A 21,592-nucleotide genomic window follows, 5' to 3' on the forward strand; every position below is an offset into this window, starting at 1 on the left:
ACGTCCGCCATTTTTGTAAGAGCCAACAGTGTTTGCATCAGCGTGGACAGCACTCCCCGGTAAACTTACTATCAGCGGTTACTTGTCTCGCTTTAAAGTTACAAAAATCGCCATTATTAAAGCAAACCCCCAGCCTTATAGCGGAGGAACCACCACCGGCACCATGGAGCTGTTCGTCAGTGAAGGCAACCCGCACTGCCTGAAGGTGTTAGCTGCTTTAGAAGTGACAGGAGTTCAGTGTAGCGTCCAATATGTCAACCACGAAGGTAAGAAAGCATGGTTAGCTGAACTTGACGGTGTTAATTTAACTGCAGTTCCCGCTGGTAACGACTTAAGTTTGGTACTGGCTGCCCATTACATGTCGTCTGGTCAAGTCTGAGCTGAATTTGTGCTTTAACGGACGGTTGTTGCTGTGTAACGCTAAGCTAGCTGCGTATTTAGCTCTCAGCAAGTGACATCTGCCTGTCAGTGTCAGCCACAATGAATGGAGTGAACAGTTTCTGTATCTGAGAAGCGGCTAGAAAAGACTCTTACTGCACATCATTGCTTTGTTTGTCTTGCTTTAGTAGTGTTTGTTTGTGCAGCTTCATGTTGTCTTTGTTTAGCGGTACAAAGCTACAGGTACAGTTTACCCCATTATCACAGTGTGGTTGCATTTCTGTTGAGTTACAGTCTGAATTTGTAGTTATATTTAATCCAATACCTTAAAATTAACAACGTGACTGTTCTAGTTGTGATTATTTGTGCTTTCAGACTTTTATACAGAAGAAAAAAATATGATAAATGACATCCAGAAGTAGATCCAGAAGCATGACTGGTTTATTTCAGTCAGCCAACTGAATTATCTTTATCTGTCCTTGTTTATCTTAAAAAAACAACAACACTATATGTAAACACAATTCTGTGGAATTGCAAGTTGAGCGATAAATAGTGACGCCCATATACGTGGTACGTTTTGCACAATACCTTTTGCATTACTCCTTATCTTCAAACATCATTGTCTTTAGTCAGCTCACCTGTTTGCTTGTTTGTTGTAAATTACAAATATTTGTTCTAACTACTGAGGTGGATCTGAACCTGCCAACAATCTCAGGTAAATATCTTATCTGGCATGCCACATAGACAGTGTAATTTCTGCCAGACAGGTCAGGCTGAACCCAGCAGAAAAAATTAATGGATACCCAGAAACCTGATATCGTGTTTGAACCAAAATAAATGCCTGGCTAAATTGCACAGAGTCCCAAATCCAAGTTGGCTATGTGAATTTACCCAGACTGAATGCGGTTTTTGATTTTCTTGATTCAGATTTCAACAAAATTACGCCTCTCTCCTGGAAAGCTAATGACTAATTTGGCATTTGCAGTTCTGACTCATAGTTGTTAATGTTTTCAAAAGAGAGCCTGTTTAATTCTAGAAATCTGCCTGGGCAAAGTTCAGCAATGCGTTCAATGCAGTGTATTTTGTTTTGCATCTAGTTTACCCTGTACTAAAGGACTACTACTTTATTACTCTCTGAGGTTCTTTATTATCCAGATGATCTTCTATCATCTGGATACGATGGAAAGGAATTAGATTCTAATAAAATGGTAATACATCCCAGTTCTATAGTGGTGGCCCGGTCCCAGATGTGTGCTAGTCCTTTCTTGGGAGCTGGATCACAGGGATGAATAACCAGGACCATCTGGGATGCAGCCACTGTGCGTAAATGAACAAGCTGTACTCAGAAATGCACACATATGAACTGGATGGGGGATGAGTAACAAATTGTACTACTGAAGTACATGAATCATGCAAGTCACTCTGCTGAAAAATCTCTTGAATGGTATACAACTGTGCTGATAGAACTGACATGACAAAGCTTTATTTTTGGCCATTGATATGCTGTTTTATGCAAATTGTAATTTCTTACTAATTTGTTAAGGTGAATGTAGTAAAATGCCTGCTGTATTTTTTGCTTCTAAAAAATACTGAATTCTTGAGTCATCATAAAACTTGCTGCCAAGATTGTGTTGTTCCAACTAGACTTAATAGACAAAAGAGAACCAGTTGAACTTGTCCGACAATTTGTTTATCTACTGTTGTGTGAATTTATTTGGCATTATCTAACCAAGCTTGTTATCTTGTTTGTTTGTTTTTTTTGTTTGTTTGTTTTGGTATTTTTTTCAGAGAGAGTGGTGCCGTTTCTTAGCCGTCCAACTTTGCCAGCCCTGCTCCTGCCCACTGGGCTACACCTTTTCAGCTCCAATGCCATCTGCCGGTCAGTACACCATACATAGTCCTCCTTCTTCCTTGCTTTTTATGAATCACAGCGATAATTTGACATGAATGTTGTTGCTTGTAATCACTGCCCCTGTTTAATTTTTGAGATGTATGAAATCTTAAAGAGTCATGTCAAGAACAAAAACTATTTTTGCTGACTTCCTAGATAGCTTTAGCTTTAGTCTCTTGCGTTTTTTATTACTGTCAGCCCAGCAAAATAAATTTCCTTCATATTATACGAGAAACCTTCAAGATCAATATCTCAAATATTGAGTAAATAAAAGCAAAGCTATGTGCTTGGCTAAATACCAACAGAGATTTTGCACTTTGGGAGATCACATTCTTTAACCCTTTTAAAATTGCAATGACATATGCATGAAACAGAGAGTTCTGGAAATGTATTTGTATGATTATGCCATGATTATATTTTAAACTAAGGCCAGTCGTAAAAATTGTGCAAAAACATTTCATCAATAAAACATATTGCTAAGATTTAAAATTCTTTTACACTGCAGCTAAATTTGGAGATACGCTGTGTCTATCTCTTGAGGATGGTGCATACATGTTGCAAATAATTTTTGTTGAGCACAGATTGTTTTCATGCTGAGTGAGCTGAAAGTATTTGACTGGATTTCCTACTGTTACACCTTAGATATCTATTTGAAGTAAGTGGACAAGAATGCAGTGAGTTTTGCAACCAGTGGCTTGAATGGGAGGCTACAGATCTTCAGGTAAGCTCTACATAACTAAATCAACCCTGTCGTTTGTTGGATCTGTTTTACAAAACACTGAATCAATTTGAGAAATATGGTTGCAATTAATGCTTCTGTAAATTCTGTTGTGCACAATCATCTGGCTGTGCTTAATTTAACCACATGGACATTAATCGATGCAGATAAATGATCAAAACTTCTTTTCTCCAAAGAACAATGTACAGAAACCAGTGCTAGGACACGTGTCTCAATTGTCTGTATAGGATTTAAGGAAATGTATTGTTGAACTCAGTCACACTGTGTTGGTTTACTGCTTGATCTGATGTCATTTGGTCAATTCTAATTAACCTCTGTTTTTGTCTTATTTGCTCAGCCTGCACTGCTACAGGCTCTTTACATGGCAGTGCTGCAGGGAAAAGGATCAGAGGTGTCCACAGTCCTCCAGGGTCCCCTAAAGTTCTTGGACCAAAGCTTGAGCAAGGGTGGCATGCCATATTTAACTGGGGTACAGTATCCACATGTTCAGCAGTTTTATTTGTCAGTGTTTAGTTGCTATATATAGTGTTAATACATTAAGAAGATAAAGACAAAAGTACCACTCACCAAGGTCCTTTCAGGTGGTTGTAGTAAAATCAATACAGCAAAAGTTCATCATGTCTCTTGAAGTTTAGCTGAGCTTAGCTGTGCACCTTTGCTATGCCACACCTCGCTCCTCTGGTAACATTTGTCTGTGTGAAACTAAAGAAAAACGGTGGTAAACACACAGGTAGTCACAGCTGTACATACACTTCCAGTCATGTTGCAACTAGTCCTCACAATTGAGCTTTACGTAAAAGTTACAAGGCCTTGTATAGATCAGTCCTCTGCTCTGTTTAGGGTTTTTTGAACATGCAAATTTAGAAATAGCTTACAATAATATTTTAATTAAGCTGTGTTATGTTTCAGGAAGCTGTTTCAGTTGCTGATGTTGTTTTGTGGGCCGCACTGTACCCGGTTTTATCTGACTCTTCACAAGCATTGGGTGAGTACAAATTCATTTTAAAATTCTTTGTCATTAGCTGTGCTTAAATTGTTTATATATAGGCCTATATGATCCTTTCTGTGACCTTTTGCCTTCCTTTTTGATTTTTTCCCTCTTGTCTCTCCTTTTCCATTTCCCTGTCTCTTTTACAGGTGAACACAAATCTGTGAATGGTTGGTTCGATCGTGTGGCTTCTATACATAGTTGCCTGTCTGCTGCTCAGAAAGTGCTGCAGGGAAAAGGCCTGCAGGGCATGAAGAGTTACATGCAGAGACAGCCTGCCCCTCAGAGCAGCCAGGGCAGAAACACGCAGCCGTGCAACTGCAACCCCATTGAGGTATCTGCCAGATTATCAGCATAACTATTAGACTTGAAGCTCTCTTACTGAACAGTATCGACTGGAAAGAGCTTCAGAACCTAACGTGATTTGTGCATATGCCTCAGGAAACATGTACAGTGCCATGCAAGAGTATTTGCCCGCCACAGAAGTCTTCTATTTTTGAATGTTTGCCACACTTAAATGTTCCAGATCATCAAACTAACATTTTTATTTATTGAACATTATACAGAGATAACCCACAAAACACAAAATGCTATTTTTAAAATTATGATTTATTGAAGAATTACTGAAAACCTATATCACCTCTGTGAAAAAGTAATTGCCCACCTAAACCTAGTAACTGCTTGGTCCATACTTGGCAGCAACAACTGTTGTCAAATGTTTGTTTCAGCTTGTGATCAGTCTTGTACATCACCATCGAGGAATTTTGGTCCACTATTCTCTGCAGAATAAAATTCACCCATATTAGATGGTTTCCAAGCCTAAACTGTCCTTTTAAGGTCTTGCCACTGCATTTCAAGTTGATTCAAGTCCGGACTTTGACTCGGTCACTACAAAACCATAATTTTGTTCGATTTGAGCCATTCAGTGGAGGACTTGCTTGTGTGCTTTGGGTCATTGTCATGCTGCTAAAACCATTTGTGTTGAGCTTTAGGTCATTAACTGATGGTGGATATTCTCCAGGAGGATTTTCTGATAGAAAGCAAAATTCATGGCTCCATCAATTACGACAAGTCGTCCAGGTCCTGTTGAAACAAAGCAGCCCCAAACCATCACACTACCACCACCATGTTTCACTGCTGGCATCATGTACTTCTTGTGGAATGCAGTATTAGCTTTACACCAGACATAGCTGGACTCATGTCTTCTAAAAAGTTCCTCCTTTGACTCGTCAGTCCACAGGATGTTGTTCCAAAAGTCTTCAGGCTCCTCCAGATATTTTTTTGCACATGCCAGACGAACCTTTATGTTCTTTTTCGGTCAGGAGTGGTTTGCACCTTGCAACTCTCCCATGTCTTCTTTACTGTGGAATCATGTAGACGGACCTTAACTGAGGCCGGTGAGGTCTGCAGTTCATTTGATGTTCGTCCGGGTTCTCACATCATGCATTTAGATGTTGTTGTCCTCTTAGTTGGTTTAAAACCTCATTGAAGGTTCTCTATATCTCTACATTTGTTTAGGGTGAGGAAGGTGAGCGTGCTTTTTCAGAGGAGGAATTGGAAGCAGCTATTCTCAATTGGAGTAAGGGTCTGAGCACCAGCCCTCTGGCTACAGACAGACAACACCCCATGTAAGTAGTAAAAGGACCTTTTTCCAGTCTAGTCAATAAGCAGATACTCCTGGTTAGAGGTACTTGTGGGGAAAATATGTGTACCGAGTATTGTCCTTTAGGATGTTATCCAGAAACCTTCATGTACAGTCAGAACAACACCACCACGTAAATCAACCTGATGACACTCACCTTCTTAAAATGTATTTTGTGAAATCATCATCCAGTATTATAGTGAGGTGAATGCTGAGATGCATAATGCTGATTCAGTTCTGTATTTTTAATTTTTATTTCTACTTTTTAAATTCAGTTTGCCACAGGAGGGCAAACGAAACATCCTGGTGACCAGTGCCTTGCCTTATGTCAACAATGTCCCCCACTTGGGTAACATCATTGGCTGCGTCCTCAGTGCTGATGTCTTCTCCAGGTAGGAATCTATTCTTGCATTCTCTCTTTTCTGTGTACAGTGCACATTAGATTAGGAAAATACTGTTAATACTGAACAAAATGTTGTGTCTAACAGTAATTACACACACATCTTTATATTCTGGAAAAATTTAAATATAGAAATCATGTACATCTGTAATGTAGAAGCATGTACATACAGCCTTCTGAATATTACAATGATAGCTGTCCATCATAATCTACCTCACTAAGAGGTTATCCAGTCTCTCATTATCCACCCTATCCTCAGTCTTTCTTTTGTTCTCAGTAGCTTTCATTTCTTTCTCAGTTCATCTGCATCAGTTCATCGTCTTCATGTTTTAACTCCTGCACCACTTAATCCTTCTATCAATCTACTTCCCTTAGGTATGGACGCCTGCGAGGCTGGAACCTGTTGTTTGTGTGTGGCACAGATGAGTATGGCACAGCCACAGAGAACAAGGCCAGAGAGGAGGGACTGACACCACAGCTGATCTGTGACAAGTACCACGCTGTCCATTCCAGCATCTACAAATGGTTCCAAATTGACTTCGACTTTTTCGGTAGAACCACTACAGAGAAGCAGACAGAGTAAGTGAGTTGGCCTGTTTAGGGCCATCAGTGACAAAATTTTAATCAACTGTTATTTCAGTAGTTAAAGACAAGGGTTATCTTTCAACAAGCAGTCTTTAAATAGATAAATCTCTGACTTCAAGAGCCAGGTCCTGTCATTTTTTGGATGGGATGTGGAAGGAAAGGACCAACATATTTCCATATGATTATTTTGTACTTTCTATAAAATTACATAACATAGGATTAGCATAATCTTGCCATACATGCAAATGTGGACAGCCAGCCCTTTCAACTATACATTCTGCTGTACATAATCTCAGAGATTACGGAGCGGGATCATTGGACATAAGTTACTACTGTTAGCTTTCCAGCGGTTTACCAAATAAATCCTGTTTAAAAATATTAGTTTTAACTTTGTAGTTAAGCTTTGACATGTCTAGAAATACAATCATAGTAAAACACTGGCACAACTCATGTCAGATAAATCAAAGTGTGGAAGATTGTCAAGTGAGACTCCACTTCATAGTAAATGACTAAAAATGGAGTTATTTAAGAAGCAGTATCACTTTTAAAACTAAACTCCTTAAAAAGTCTGTCAAATCAGAAGGTATTGACAGAGTAAGTCAATGAAAAATAAATTGGACGTTCTTTGTAAAGTATCAGTTTGTTGTTGCAGTATTATAGATTGCTGCTCTTAGCAATTATTCAAGTGAAGAAAGTAATGGAGAGGGTTAGATTTCTTTGGCAGTGTGTGCATGGAAATGGTGTTGCTGAGTTTACCTACTTAAAATGGGAAATGGGATACAAAAGTAAATCAGTTTTTTCATTAAAGATTAGATCTAAATCTTACTGCTTGTACGTTGAAAAGGATTACATAGATAAAAACTCTTGTTTTTGGGCCTTTGCTTTGATAACGTACAACATAAAAGGCATCAAACACCATGCACCAGCACCATGTTCTTTGAGAAATGAAAACAGTCGACAGATTAAAGACTTTTGACCTGATTTGTGAGGAGTACTTTGGAGGTTAGGCCTTTGATTTTAGATTCACAAACCCACAACCGAAGATTACCATCAGTTTTGTTTTAACATACCGTTTTGCTTCATATTTTTCTTATGAAATCAATAATGCAAACTCTCTTCCCCCAAACTTCTTTTTTTTTTAAGTCTAATCCTTTATTTTCTATTTGCTATATTGACCCAGAAAGTTTACATCATTTTCTCATCAAAATAGTAAAACACTGCCAGTCGAAGTTGGAAGGCAAAACTGTCATCAAGTTATAACGGCTGGTTAGTCCCTACTTAAGAAAACTCATTTGTGTCATTTGTACACGTTTAGCACAAGGCTAAGGTCTTTTTTTGCATCACGGGCACAACCCCCAATGAATCTTTCCGTCGCTTTTTTCCTCTGTTACTGTTTTCAGGATAGCTCAGGATATTTTCTGGCGACTCCACAAGAATGGTTTTCTTGTAGAAGACACAGTTGAGCAACTACGCTGTGAACAATGTCAGCGTTTCCTGGCTGACCGCTTCGTAGAAGGCATCTGTCCGCACTGCAAATACCCAGAAGCTCGTGGCGATCAGTGTGACAAGTGTGGGCGGCTCATCAATGCTGTGGAGCTCAGGGTGAGTTTAGAGGATCATACTGTAGATCTGAAGTGATCATTGGGGTAAAGGGGAGTCTCATCTCAATCCATCTCTTATTGCTATTGATGACTGTAAATAAAATGATGCCGGTAGAAACTGGAATATCACAAGGTATCTTCAGTTCTTGAAAAGTCATGTGTAGGCGATAATGTTCTAAAATCAATTTTTTCTAAAATGTATATGGTTGCGCCTGTCGGACACCTATATACCTTCCTTTAAAAAAGTGAAACTGGGTTAAGTGAATCTTTTTTTCTCAAACAGGTTATCAAGTGTGTTCTATGTAGTATTAAAGAGGTCTGAAAAGATTTAACTTGCAGAAATGTCTACATCATTTGTATTCTTTCTTGAAAACTGTATATTAAGGGAGAAATACTCTGCTTCTACTTGTGGAATAGGGTCTGTGATGGCAGCTGCAACATGTATTCAAAATGTATCACTTACTGGAGCAGAAGCACGTTTCTGTATGTCCAAGCTGCTGCTGAGAAGACATCTGTGCTTCTTGTACAGAAATATATTTTCTAGTTTGGTGCAGAACTGTGAATGTAAAAAGACTTTCTCGTTAATTGGGGAGGCTGCCACAATAGCCCACTGTTTGCCAAATTACTCTTTATGTTGCTTTTGCTTACATGGAAAAACAAATTCTTAGCAAAATGGCAAATTTAAGTTATAAGTCGGGGTAAGTTTTTCCCTTAATCAGTAGTGATCATTGTTGACACCTGTCCCCTCCAGGAACCTCAGTGTAAGGTCTGCAGGCAGACTCCTGTCATCCGCTCCTCCAAACATCTTTTCCTGGACCTGCCAAAGGTATGATTTTTCACACTGCTCTGCAATGCCCTGGGTTGTTCATTTTACAAGTTATATGCTGCTTCTTTGGTCACAGGGATAGAGACAGAGTAATCCAGTTTAGTAAGTTTAAGGTAGCGTTCAAAGACAGCTTGTGGAAAACAGTTATCCCTCTGGTAATTTTATTATATAAACGGCTTTACTCTTTCTTAAGCTGCGGTTTAGAGTTAAGACACCAAGTGTTTTTTGTTAGCATTTTCCTTTTCCCTCTTTGTCTCACGTAGTTAGAAACTCAGTTGGAGCAGTGGCTGGAGAAATCAACCAGCACAGGAGATTGGACAACAAACGCCAAACAAATCACTCGCTCCTGGCTAAGAGATGGACTTAAACCTCGCTGCATCACCAGGGACCTGCTGTGGGGCACGCCTGTACCTCACCCTGACTTTAAAGAGAAGGTCTGCTATTGTAACATGTAATAGAATATATTTTTTCACATTGCAGATGTAGCGATTAAATAGCATTTGTGTGCCTTTAGTCTGGGTTGCATACACTGAGAGAGATGCTTACTCCACTCGATTACCCTTCTTTATTGAAACATAACGTAACCTCTCTAGTATGCCAGCTGGACGAGGTAATGAATGCAAATATTTAATATCTTCGATCATATTGCTAATGAAACATCAAAAATGACTACACACTTCATTAGCTGCTTACAAATGCTGCACTGACTAACGATACCTAATAGCACACTTAAACCTCACTGGGAGACCTTTTAGCTCTGGCTTGTCTAAGCATGTTTTGACACTGATCACTTGTTTTAGTAAACAGTTCTGAAACTTTCTTCCACACTCTAATGCATGAGGAAATTTGACTGAAGACACATCTGTCTTTTTTTTTGTTTTTGTGTCAATGCCTTTGTGCATTTTGATAATTCAGTCCTCCTAATGTTTGTCATTCATAATTACTTTCTATACCAAAGAAAAAAGACGCTCTCAGTCAAAATGCTCTTTCTGCCTCTGCAGGTGTTCTATGTGTGGTTTGACGCCCCCATTGGTTATCTGTCCATTACTGCCAACTACACCGACGAATGGGAAAAGTGGTGGAAGAATCCTCATCAGGTACCACTCCCAGCACACATTGTCAGACTTTATGAGCCATACAGAGTACTGATGCACAAGCCTGGCACAGATTTTGTCCTCTTTTCATCACAGAATGGGTCTGATTGCTTTTTTCATTGCCCCATCTGGTCTTTTTCACCCTCCATTGGAACAGAGTGTAATTCCCAGCCCCATATAACCCTGATGTGAAACAGAGAGAGACATAACCTCTTTGATTATGAATGAATTTAGCATTCCATTTTATACCCATAGCTACAGTGTGTACATAGTAGAATGTAGTGAAGATAGTACACTATTGGCCAATATGATTTTTCAAGATTCCTCCCTTCTGAAATACAAATCTCAACATGATCATATTACCCAAGGTTTTCTAGCTTTTTGTGATTTGTAAAACTATCCTCCAGTTTGCTTAAAAAGGGGAACCATTTGACATTTTGTGTGTGATCTTGAGTTTGTTATTTTAAGGGCACTGCTCACACAGCTTCCCACACATAAAGCAGCTAGTGTCAAACAGAAAGCCACTGGTGAATAGCGAACTTGCACATTTACATATGGTCTCAACTGACCTAAAATCTGTTCTATCTAAAAAATATATATGTATGAAGAAAATCTGATGTTTTTCTCATAAGCATCACTATCTTCTTCACTCTAACTGACTCATCTCATTGCTCTCCATCTAAAACCCCAGGATTGAGCTCCCCGTTATGAGTGTGTGATGCCCTGTATTTGCAGAGAGAGAGAGATGGGGGTTGGGGAGAGCAGATAAGTCCTCTTTGAACTGGATGATCTCATGATGATCTAATATGATGTCATCCTCACAGTGTGGTGTTGTGTCTGTGCCACCAGGTGGAGCTGTACAACTTCATGGCCAAAGACAATGTGCCATTCCACAGCGTGGTGTTCCCCTGCTCCCTACTGGGAGCCCAGGACAACTACACTCTAGTCAGCCACCTTGTTGCTACCGGTAAGCACTTATTACAACTGACTGATTTCCTCAGTTGATTAATTATTTATGTGATAGATTATCGGACTGGCTTTTGGGTTCACAGCAGATGCTTGAAAAGGTTATAAAAACACTTTGTTGGTACACAAATGCTGCATTGCTCGCTCAATAATTATGTATTTTGCCGAGTATAAGACTCTCGACGTAACCTGTGCTTTCCCATCTCCTTAGAATATCTGAATTACGAGGACACAAAGTTCTCCAAGAGCCGTGGTGTGGGTGTGTTTGGAGACATGGCAAAGGACACAGGCATCCCAGCCGACGTGTGGCGGTTCTACCTCCTGTATGTGCGTCCAGAAGGACAGGACTCCGCTTTCTCTTGGGCTGACATGGCTCTGAAGAACAACTCTGAGCTTCTCAATAACCTGGGCAACTTCATCAACAGGTTGGTAATAGTCATATGTGTTATAATGAATTCCTACTTACTCCATTTGATTTGCGAATGTTACAGTTTACTCTCTTTGTCAGAAAAAAACTGCTTCAGAATATGACATTCACCGGTGTCCGCAAATTATATTTGTTTCCTGAATTTGTCACATTATCACGTTATTGTAATTGTTATGATTAGTTTATATCAGTCACTTGAAATGAAAAATGATGTAATTCAGATCAGGCTACTCATATTTTGTATGTATGTTTCACTCAAAAACTAAATTCACAGCAAAAATGTCATCCAGTCCAATTAACAACTAAGTTTTCAGATAGTTGTACTCATTGGAAAAAGTCTGTTACGGCACCAACTATTACAAGAGGTTCACCCTAGTTTTCTAAATTTGTTTGGGATGGCGTAATTTAGCCCCAATTACATTGCCTCAAATGATTTTTATAAGATCAGGGTTAAATCCTACATCAAAGATTTTTCTCAGCAGCTTTTTTTCAAAGTACCTTGATCTTCAAAATTGGTCTCGGGCAGCGACGCTGATGCCTAATTGGTTCAAAAATATCTTGTAGATTGCATCCAGCCTAAGGTGTTGGAGGTAGAAAGTATTCTGCTTCAGAAAAGAAATTGTGTCCCTGCCTGGATCCAATCCTTGAATCACTACATCATTAGTGACAGTGTGTCCATCTTGTACCCATTTTTTTTTTTTTTTTTTCAAGACTTACAGATGATTCTGGGCTGCAGTGTTCCCTCTAATTGCTGTTTGGTCAATGCTTTTTGATGACGCTTTCACAAATAATCAGCTAGACAAACCAAAATGTGTAAATCCTTGCTTAATATTTACCAGAAAAAGCACTACTTTAGTGATTAAATTAATTGTCATTTTGACTGTAGGAATAGTCACCTATTTTCCCACGATGAAAAAAAACACAGGGATTGACAGCTTCACTAATTAGAGGACTCAACAAATTAAGGTCACGTGAAGTTCATGCTCACACATCAAAATCATGGTTCGTTGTGAATTTGACGTTCCTGTGAAAACATTTTGGTCTGGCAGCCTTTCCTCAGAGGCTGAGAGATGTGTAAAATATACAACAGTGTGTTGCATCAGACATGACAAAAACTTTCTCACTATGAGCATCCTCCTGATGTACACATAAAACTCATGTGAAAAATTACTTGTTCCAGACAGCAGCTACAATTTAGAGGCAAACAAGGAGCTGTGGCGTGGCTCGATGCCGTGCACAGAGCAGAGTGCTGTATTACATATGGCAACAAAATCTATAATTTATAAACAATTAGCAAGTCAAGTAACATGCCCTACGCTCGCTTTGCTCTCACTCTCTCTCCCTGTTTCTCTCGATGCCCGCCTCTTTCCGTTCCAGCATTTTTCTCTGACCCCCATTTTTTATTTATTTATTTTTTAAAATCTCTTTTATACAAACCCTTCTCTCCCTCTCTCCTCCAGAGCCGGCATGTTTGTCACTAAGTTCTTTGAGGGTTGTGTGCCTGTGATGGAGCTACAGCAGGAAGATAAGAAGCTCCTGGCTCTGGTGGGCTGGGAGCTGCAGCAGTATATCCAGCTCATGGACAAAGTCAAGTAAGACCAGTAGAATCACATATCTGTCAAAAGCAATTATGAAGTGATGCTGTTGTGATTTACACATGTCTGGTTAATTAAAATGACCTTTAGGAAGTAAAGTTCTGCTAGTATTTAACTTGTTTAATTCAGTGATTTAACATTAATAATTGTACATGTACTTTATGAGACAAAGTTTATATTACTAGTGTTACACTGGCAATTGTGTCGTCAGGTTAAGCCTTATTTGTGGTGATACTGAAATAGATATTTTATCATGGGCTGCGTTTGTAAAATGCTCCTCATTTTGATTAATATCCATCTACTGTTGTTGTCATGCTACTATCAATTTCTCTAAAATGTTTCACCAGAATCCGCGATGCCCTGAAACACATCCTGAACATTTCTCGTCATGGCAACCAGTACATTCAGGTCAATGAACCGTGGAAGAACATCAAGGGAGGAGACACAGAAAGGTGAGACTGTCTTGACCAGCTAGACACAATCTGTATATCTGTAGTTTCATACAAGATAGATAAATCTTGTATGAAAGTCGCATGTGTTTCAAATGTGTCAAAGTCTCATTTTACATCGAAACGGAACGCTGATCTTTTGAAAAAGGACTTATTTATTCACAGTCATGTATCTCTTAGTGCAGGTAAAGTTCATTTAGTTTTGCGCAGATTACGTTTATAAGATCAGTTCTTAGAAGAAGGAAATATCTGCGCATATATTGATGTAAATGAGCACTAATTAAGATCTAAATTCTGTCCATTCTAAGCTTAACCAAAACATGTAGATTCACAATGTGTCTGACTAATTAATCTGTTTGCTCTCTTCAGGCAGCGTGCAGGCACCGTGACTGGTGTGTCTGTGAATATCGCCTGCTTGCTGTCAGTGATGCTCATGCCTTATATGCCAGAAGTCAGCCAAACCATCAGGAATCAACTCAATGCCCCGCAATCCTGCGTCAGTACCATGTTGCAAGGCAATGGCACCTTTGTCTGTTCCCTTTGTGCCGGCCATCGCATTGGCACTGTAAGTATGACCTGGACATGTAATACACATAGCTCGCGTATTTGCAGAAACACAAACCTGTCTAAGGTAGGTTGACGCTGGGTGATACAATGAGGATGCAACAGTCTGTCAATATTTCAGTACTCTTGAGGACATTGTAGTTTTGTTAACACACACATACACACACGTAAGAATAATAGCCTAGATGGCGTTTGAAGGGTTTAGCCTTCGAGCAAGTAGCAAGTTTCTCTCAGGCCACTTGTCCCTTCAGGTCTAATTATGGTGACATGTGTGTGCAGCAGCCTGCCAACGCTGCATTCGAACACCAACGCTATCATGATCTGGGGATGTGGTCTCCAAACAAGGACCAAGACACTGGATCTACCAAATGTCACACAAAGTCTACACGCACACCTTCTCTGACAAATTATGCCCTTTGTTACCAGTCTAATGTTTCATTTAAAGGTGGCGATCATCATAGAATCTCTGCAAATTCTCTCATATATAGTTATCTACTTACTTACTTGCATAATCCTCTTTGTTCAAAGATGAGCACAAAGCCTCCAGGTTAAATTTTCAGTGATGCTGGCCTTGGGCTAGATTGACAATTGCAAACTTTTTGAAAATTCCTGCATATATATATTTTTAATTTTTACCTCTTATTGCCTCTGCCAACCCGTTTTATTCCCAGGTCAGTCCGTTGTTCCAGAAACTGGAGGCAGACCAGATTGAGGCTTTGAAGAAAAGATTTGGTGGACAGCAGGTATTTGATGTTTATGATGCCTAATGGTCTGTGCATGAGTTCAGTCAGGTCTGGTAGTAATATACATTCACCATTGATGAATAATGAAATAAGAAAGAATTGATAATGCATAGCTGTTCACGGGTCTGTCAGACTGTCGTCATAAATAAAGATTTGTATTTGATTTGAAGTGCCTACTTCTTAAAACACGATACAGAGCAAACACACTGTAAATGTTTAAATTATGTATCAAGCATCCACCATATAGATAAAAATAATCCCTCTTTAAACCTTTTTGCCTCTAGCCTGAAGATGAACCATCTAAAGAGAAGGTATTGAGTGATGTTTGTGAAGAGTCAGTCCACTCTGGTGCTGCTGTGTCAGTCTTGATTACCGCATGCCTTCACTAACCCTAGCAGCGAATTAAACATCCTCATATATTGAATTTTCACTCATCTCCGTGTGTCCAATGTGATGCAGTGTCCATTCACACTTAGTGACTCATAAAATCCCCTTGACATTTTGAGTGATGAGTAATCTGTAGAAATAATAACCACCAAAGCGCCTGAAATTCAAACGTTTTCGTCTGTGTGTTTCCACCTTCATAAGACACCACAGAGCGCTGCCAGCACTCAGCCGGCTGCTGTGCCAGCTCCTGCTGCTGCTGTTGAGGTGGTGACGGTTAACGGAGTGGACCCGGAGAAAGCCAAGCAGCTCACACAGGCTGTGGCTGAGCAGGTTAGTTCACTAGTTCTTACATTTTAACCCATTTTAGAATTAATAATATCTCATTAGAACGGCACTGTAAATTAAATTGCTTTCAATAACATAATTTTAATTGTGCTATTTTTTCTCTTAAATAGTCCATTTATAACAGGATAACGATGCGGATACTATCTTCCGTGGAGAACGAGAACATTCTTTTCATAACGTGAACACACATGCACATCAAACTACTGAAGAACTGAATAGCGGCTAATTTTCAATGCTACTTTTCATCAAGTATTTCCTTTTTGAAAAATATTTTAATTTGTTGGTTTCTAATTTATTAAAATTGCTTTATGTACAACCTAATTTTCTTTTAATTGTACTTTATAATTTCTACTAGAAATGCCGCCGTGAAATATTTTAGAGACAAATGTTTATTTCTCAATACGGAATCGTAAAATTCCAAATTCGGTGATTGCCGCCTTAGTGAAATGCTTGCTATTTCAAAATTAAACTTCCGCTCAGTGTTTGATTAAATACAAATTAATGTGTGAGAAATCTAGTAAATCCTACTATCTTGTTTATCACAGGGGGACAAGGTTCGAGCGCTCAAAGCCCAAAACGCAGAGAAGGCCGTGATCACAGCAGAGGTGGCCAAACTGTTGGACCTTAAGAAACAGCTGGCTCTTGCTGAAGGGAAGAGCCCTGAACCTGCACCTCAGAAGGGCAAGAAGAAGAAATAAGACGGGAAAAATGGAAAAGCAAAAATGATGGAGGTTAGTCAGAGGAAGGAAAGACTAGAATGGGTTGAGGTATGATAGTGGAGAATGGGAACAAGATGTACACTATGAGAGAGATGAGGGTATTAGCTTAAGGCAAAGCCGTGACAGGATCTAAGACAATGTGGTTTTGGCACTGAGGACTAATGAAATGCTGGATAGGCCGACGGGGAAATGAAAACACACAAAGAGAGAGTCAAATGAATACAGCTACAGAATGGAGGGATTTTTCCAAATCCCTACACCAAAAGAAACTGATTTTATACTCTCCCTGTGATAAAGTCAGCATATGATATTAGCGATGGAAGGTGTGTTGCACATCTAAAGATGTTTTTATATCCTCTGTAAAATTGTTTTTTTGCTTTTCGCTACAAATACCCTTTTTGGATCCATAAAATAAACTGATTAAGTTTAACTGAAAAATGTTTATCCCCTCCCCCTCACCCTCCGCAATTACCTCTGCTTTACACCATTTTCTACCAAAAAAAAAATCATGCAAAAGTAATTAGGAAGAGAAAATAATAAACATTACATGACTCAAAAAATGCACATTTTTTTTTCTTTTATTGTAAATTAGGAATTACAGTGAATGATAAAATGAATGGTACGGTAAAATACATGAATTTGTTGCCATCAGTGATAAAAGCCATGCATATTATTCTACGATTAACAATTTTGGGGACTACAGTGAGAAAATAACAGAGGATATGTTGGCCTATTACAGTACAAGCCATTACAGTACAATTGTATATTTTACAACATTATATAAAAATAGTAAATCAGGGTAGAACAACCCTCAATAATTCTACCACAAATTCCCATAATAATAGAAAAGGTCAGCTTAGAAAGTATAGCCGGGTCCTACTTGCTGTATCTAAATACACATACACACAAGCCAGGATTATACAAAAGTAAGAAAAGGGTATGAACTTTCCTCCAAAAAGAACAAAAATCATTCTCTCATACTCACACTGCACTGGGCACTTTCAAACTTTTCCTGAGCTCCTAAACTCTCCACAAATTGGGGCAAATAATCTCTGCTAGCCAGATTGCAGCCCTTAAAATTGGAGTTACAATTTATTGCAAAATGGTGGGAATGGATGACAATGAAATGCACTCTCTCAATCAAGTTCCTTTCTGTCCTACATACAAATCATCAAATGCTCATAACTGTTATTTGTGCGATCCCATTTGATGAAACTTGTTAGGCATTCTTTAAAACTGACATTCATCTAAATCACTGCATGATTTGCACTTAGAGCTGTCTGTTCTCCTTTACACATGCTGTGTCTTTTTATTTGCCGCAATGCTGTTGCAGCCCTTTCTCCCGGTGCCCTTTCTTGTCTTGACTTTCATCACTTTCCTTCTTCTTGCCATCATTACCTCTCCGTCTTTTCCAAAAATCCACTCACTTATAAAATTTATCTTTGGTTTCCGTTCTTCTCTAAAGAGGCATTTCATAACCACCACACTACACCTTTCCCCACCACTGCTTATTCCAATTCTGTAGGACCTGTCATCTTTTATTCCTGTCTTCCATCCTGTCTCTCCCCCCCTCTCATTTCCTGGTGTTGACTAGTCTCTCTATCAGGGCTCTTCGTGTCCTCTGTACCTCCTCTCCCAGCCTTTCAATCTCTGCTTTCAAACGCTCATTCTGCTCCGTCAGCTCCTGCACCTTTCTCTCGTTCTCCTGCTCTCTTTCTTTGCGACTCTTTTTGGTAGACGAGTAGGATGAACGCTGTGTGGAGGAGGCGAAAGAGGACAAGGCACTGGTGGCTCTTTCGCTGGTGGTCCTCTTGCGTTTTCCCAGGCGGGAGGACGGGTAGGTGGATGGAGAAGAGACAGGTGAAGAGGGAGAAGAACAATTCTGAGATGGTGACTGGGAAGCTGAGGAGGAGCAAGATGGAGAATCTGGGACACAGGGCAGTTCCTCCTCACTGGCTGAGGGAGATGCAGGATGGACATTATTAGCCTGGTGGTGTTGATGGTGGTGGTAATAATAGCTACCGCTGATCACTGCTCCGCTCGTATCCACCATTCCCACTCCTCCTTCGCTCAGCAACTCGAAAAACTCCGGAGGCAGCAAGTCACTGCCACCTCCTGCCGAACCGTCTCCATTTCTCCCACTCTCAGCCTCCACCTGCCGCTCTTCTGCAACAGCTGGACTCATGCAGGAGGAAGAGGAAGAGGAGGAAGATGATGATGAGGTGTGATGCAGAGGCTGGGTGCTGTGGATCTCTTCCGTTGCCCTCTGGACACTCTCACCCCATGTCTGGCTTCCGTCAGTCAGCCATGTCAGAGAACAACTCTCCAGAACATCCAGGAACTCCGGCTCCTTCTACGAGGACAAAATGTAAATGTTAAAATGTGCAACGCATAGTATAAATCATTACACATCATTTAGTATGTGAATTATTTTTTTCACAAAAATTTAAAAAAGATACACAGAAGAAACACTAAACATACAATAACTGAAAGACTCACACTCATTATGGGTGTGTTAGCCATTGCGTTCTTCAAACTACTGACCTCGGTGCATGTGGGGGCACGTGCCAGTTTTGCCCCTCCTGTGTCGGAGCCCAGAATATCCTGCAGGTCCTCATACCACGCCTCCAACTCTGCACCATACAACGGCCCCACACCAGGGGGGTACGGCGGGGGCAGGTGTAGCCACTCGGCAGTCATCTCGCCAATCAGTCGCAACGCACAGATACTCGGCCACACGGTTCACACTGGACCTGATGGGGGCAGCCGCCAGATGCAGGAGGGTAGGGGAAAAAAGATAAGGGGAGGGGTGCAAAGCAACTGCACGTTAGATGATTGACACGTCACAGTAACCCCACCTTGTTCATTTTTATCATCACTGTTCAACTGTCTCAGTTACAGAAATGAAGGATAGCAAATATCGCAACTGTGAAGAACACAGGTTTTATCTGTATAATCACTCACTTCTAGATGAAGCAAGCTTGTCCAAAGTACAGTGTATTGTGTAATCCACTTAATTGTCAAGTGGAATAACAGTGACACTAAGTGAGGAAATGACTGTACTGCACCAAAAATTGTTAATAAGGGGAAGTTTTAAAATATGTATAATAATGTGATTACTCAATTTAAGAACAAAGTTATTATTAAAATGAAAAAAGATCACATCACAAATTTAACTTCATAAGCATGTATCATTCAGAGAGGAAAATGTAAGAAAGCCAATTTACCTTTAGAAAGTCTCTCTTAATCAAGTCTGCAGATTTGTTGGAGATAGATTGTCCCAACAATTCTGAAAGAAAGAAGTGTTTGATAGATTAGTCTTAAAAAGTGTTAAAAAGGTTTCTTGTGACAGCTGAAATTTGCTGAGATTTCAGAATCAAAATGATGATTTGTGCAAATACAAGGCAAGCGTGAACTGGGAACAAAAGATGGCTGAAATGAAACATTAATGTCTGCTTTAGATAATAATGAAAAATAAAATAAGGGCAAAACAAATAAAATATCAATAAGTGATAAAATGAACAACAAAGGTTGGAAAAAACCCAATAAAATTCCTACCACATAATTATTGTAAACAAAGACCAAAATGTTCTCTACTGCGCCCCCTGCTTTTTACGGTCCTTAAAACACGCTGGGATCAATAAACAAGTGGTTAAAAACGACGAGGCAATCCAACAATCTCTGCAGGTCTGACAGTCAGGTCTGTTTTCGTTAATTGCTCACAGATGTCTTTACCAGCGATAACTAAACAAAAGCATCCTCATGACGCTGTTATATAATTGGAAATTTCTACTTGCCTCATCTGGTGTGCAAATGAAAAAAATATAAACATCCAGCTTTGGCAAAGATGTGATTGATAAACAGGAAGGTACAAAGTCATAGAATAAAGAAACCCTCTTTATCTTGATGTCAAATATTAAAGTTTATATAGAAGCGCGGCCATTAGAGCATTAAAACTTTGGTTTGGTAAATAAAAGTTATTTTCTAAAATAACTATTTTATAATAATAGACATATATGGTTGTTATTGTTTTTTTTTTACTGTTTTAGTTGGGCTACATGTCCACTGTAAGCCAAGACAATTACGTCATGGAAATATTAAGTCCAGCAGTAGGAATGGGCGAAACAAAAGGAAACGTACATAGAAACGAAAAGAGTGGGTTGACCAAAAAAAAATAATAATAATAGAAAAGCATCTGTCCATTCAGGAGTAATCATTTATCCTAAATGATTACATTAAAATCTAAAGAAAACAACTAAAACGTCAAAAAAATAAAAATAAAAGCCGTTTAATTACGAGTTCCAGCAATTCCTGTCAGACGGTGCGGAGTTACATAAAATCTATTCCACATGTTCAAATTTACTGGCATATGAAATTGTAAGTATTGTATGTCGTAACTAGAAAATCCACAAAAATGTGTTGAGACGTTTGACTCGGTCAGCAGCCAAAACAACCAAACTTCCTAGCTAGAAGTCCGCGTGAGCTTGACAACTTGACGAACGAAGGGGACAACGCACAAAAAACAACTAAATTAAATTGTGACTGATGAAGGCAACTGCTATTCTAAAAACGGCACCGGGATATCTGCCAAAAAACATGCACATTCTTTTCCTTTCCACTACGGCGGACCACTTGAAGAAAGCGGCCGCCAGTCACTCCCTAAAACACCCGAAAAACAACCACCAACTGCCAGCCAAAGCTATCAAGAATGTCCGCTTACCCTCTTTCGTTTATTCGCTCGCCTTCTCGACTGTCTTGAATTCGTATGTAGATATTTTAGTAAAAATTGGTGATAGCTCATGTTAACCATTGTTCAGTCTTGACGGCTGAATGTGATTTTACGGAAACTCCCGGCGGTGTTTATATTGAGGGAGAGGCCAACCGAACTATGCATGGGAAGGTAGTTTCAGCGCAACCTAACTGGAGCGAGATTGCCTGACGTTCCAACGGGCCAATCAGAAGAGCGGAGCTAAGATCTTTTCCTTGGCGACATCCAATAGGGAGTCCAGAAATCACTACTGGGGCGGGGCCTAGCGTGTTTAGCTGGTCGTTCTCTCCAGCCCGTATAGTTTGTACGAGCAGCAATTGTGATGCAGTCATAAGACGGCCAGGACGAATTTGGGGCGTATGGGAGTCACATGAAAGGAATGATGCAATGCTTGGCAACCAATTTCTAGCTGGGGATAACACCAGCAGAATCAGAACATGTTTTATTAAACAGTGTTGGCTCTAACAAAAATCTAAAAATATACG

At 39.7% G+C, this 21,592-nt stretch overlaps 3 protein-coding genes across 5 annotated transcripts in view; 1 reads left to right on the forward strand and 2 right to left on the reverse strand.

Annotated features, from left to right (window-relative positions):
- Positions 1–3,675, reverse strand: part of arhgap9 (Rho GTPase activating protein 9) — a 49,946-nt gene extending 46,271 nt beyond the window's left edge. The window contains exon 1 of the mRNA XM_055010560.1: positions 3,576–3,675. The gene's annotated coding sequence lies outside the window, so the exon portion shown is untranslated. The remainder of the gene's footprint in view (positions 1–3,575) is intronic.
- On the forward strand, positions 13–16,903 carry mars1 (methionyl-tRNA synthetase 1). 2 transcript variants are annotated; one of them, XM_023282923.3, is made up of 22 exons: positions 13–266; positions 2,167–2,257; positions 2,912–2,990; positions 3,346–3,477; positions 3,918–3,993; positions 4,146–4,330; positions 5,515–5,624; positions 5,914–6,030; positions 6,414–6,617; positions 8,024–8,225; positions 8,976–9,050; positions 9,314–9,484; positions 10,052–10,147; positions 10,994–11,111; positions 11,322–11,535; positions 12,998–13,129; positions 13,480–13,584; positions 13,951–14,146; positions 14,817–14,888; positions 15,173–15,199; positions 15,477–15,605; positions 16,166–16,903. In XM_023282923.3, exons 1-22 carry the CDS (start codon positions 164–166, stop codon positions 16,316–16,318), a joined length of 2,787 nt encoding a protein of 928 aa, XP_023138691.1. In that variant the 5' UTR covers positions 13–163; the 3' UTR covers positions 16,319–16,903. The 2 variants fall into 2 exon arrangements, with proteins under 2 accessions (XP_023138691.1, XP_023138692.1); XM_023282924.3 differs by lacking the exon at positions 15,173–15,199.
- Positions 16,902–21,215, reverse strand: ddit3 (DNA-damage-inducible transcript 3). Of its 2 annotated transcripts, XM_023282925.3 has the most exons (4): positions 21,060–21,215; positions 19,567–19,628; positions 18,884–19,092; positions 16,902–18,692 (listed from the first exon to the last, which is right to left on the reverse strand). In XM_023282925.3, exons 3-4 carry the CDS (start codon positions 19,037–19,039, stop codon positions 17,913–17,915), a joined length of 936 nt encoding a protein of 311 aa, XP_023138693.1. In that variant the 5' UTR covers positions 19,040–19,092; positions 19,567–19,628; positions 21,060–21,215; the 3' UTR covers positions 16,902–17,912. The 2 variants fall into 2 exon arrangements, with proteins under 2 accessions (XP_023138693.1, XP_054866536.1); XM_055010561.1 differs by lacking the exon at positions 19,567–19,628 and having other exon boundaries at positions 21,060–21,191.
- Between the last annotated feature and the right edge of the window lie 377 nt (positions 21,216–21,592).

This window comes from Amphiprion ocellaris, chromosome 5 (genome assembly GCF_022539595.1).
Source record: "Amphiprion ocellaris isolate individual 3 ecotype Okinawa chromosome 5, ASM2253959v1, whole genome shotgun sequence".
Lineage (NCBI taxonomy): Eukaryota > Metazoa > Chordata > Actinopteri > Pomacentridae > Amphiprion > Amphiprion ocellaris.

Excerpts from the sequence above, each read along its gene's own strand:
- mars1 (XM_023282923.3), top strand. The coding sequence starts at position 164 with ATGGAGCTGTTCGTCAGTGAAGGCAACCCGCACTGCCTGAAGGTGTTA. Across the intron at positions 2,258-2,911 it reads AGCTCCAATGCCATCTGCCG|ATATCTATTTGAAGTAAGTG; the intron begins GTCAGTACACCA and ends GTTACACCTTAG. Across the intron at positions 15,200-15,476 it reads ATGAACCATCTAAAGAGAAG|ACACCACAGAGCGCTGCCAG; the intron begins GTATTGAGTGAT and ends CACCTTCATAAG.
- ddit3 (XM_023282925.3), bottom strand. The coding sequence starts at position 19,039 with ATGACTGCCGAGTGGCTACACCTGCCCCCGCCGTACCCCCCTGGTGTG. Across the intron at positions 18,693-18,883 it reads GTGCCCCCACATGCACCGAG|AAGGAGCCGGAGTTCCTGGA; the intron begins GTCAGTAGTTTG and ends TTGTCCTCGTAG.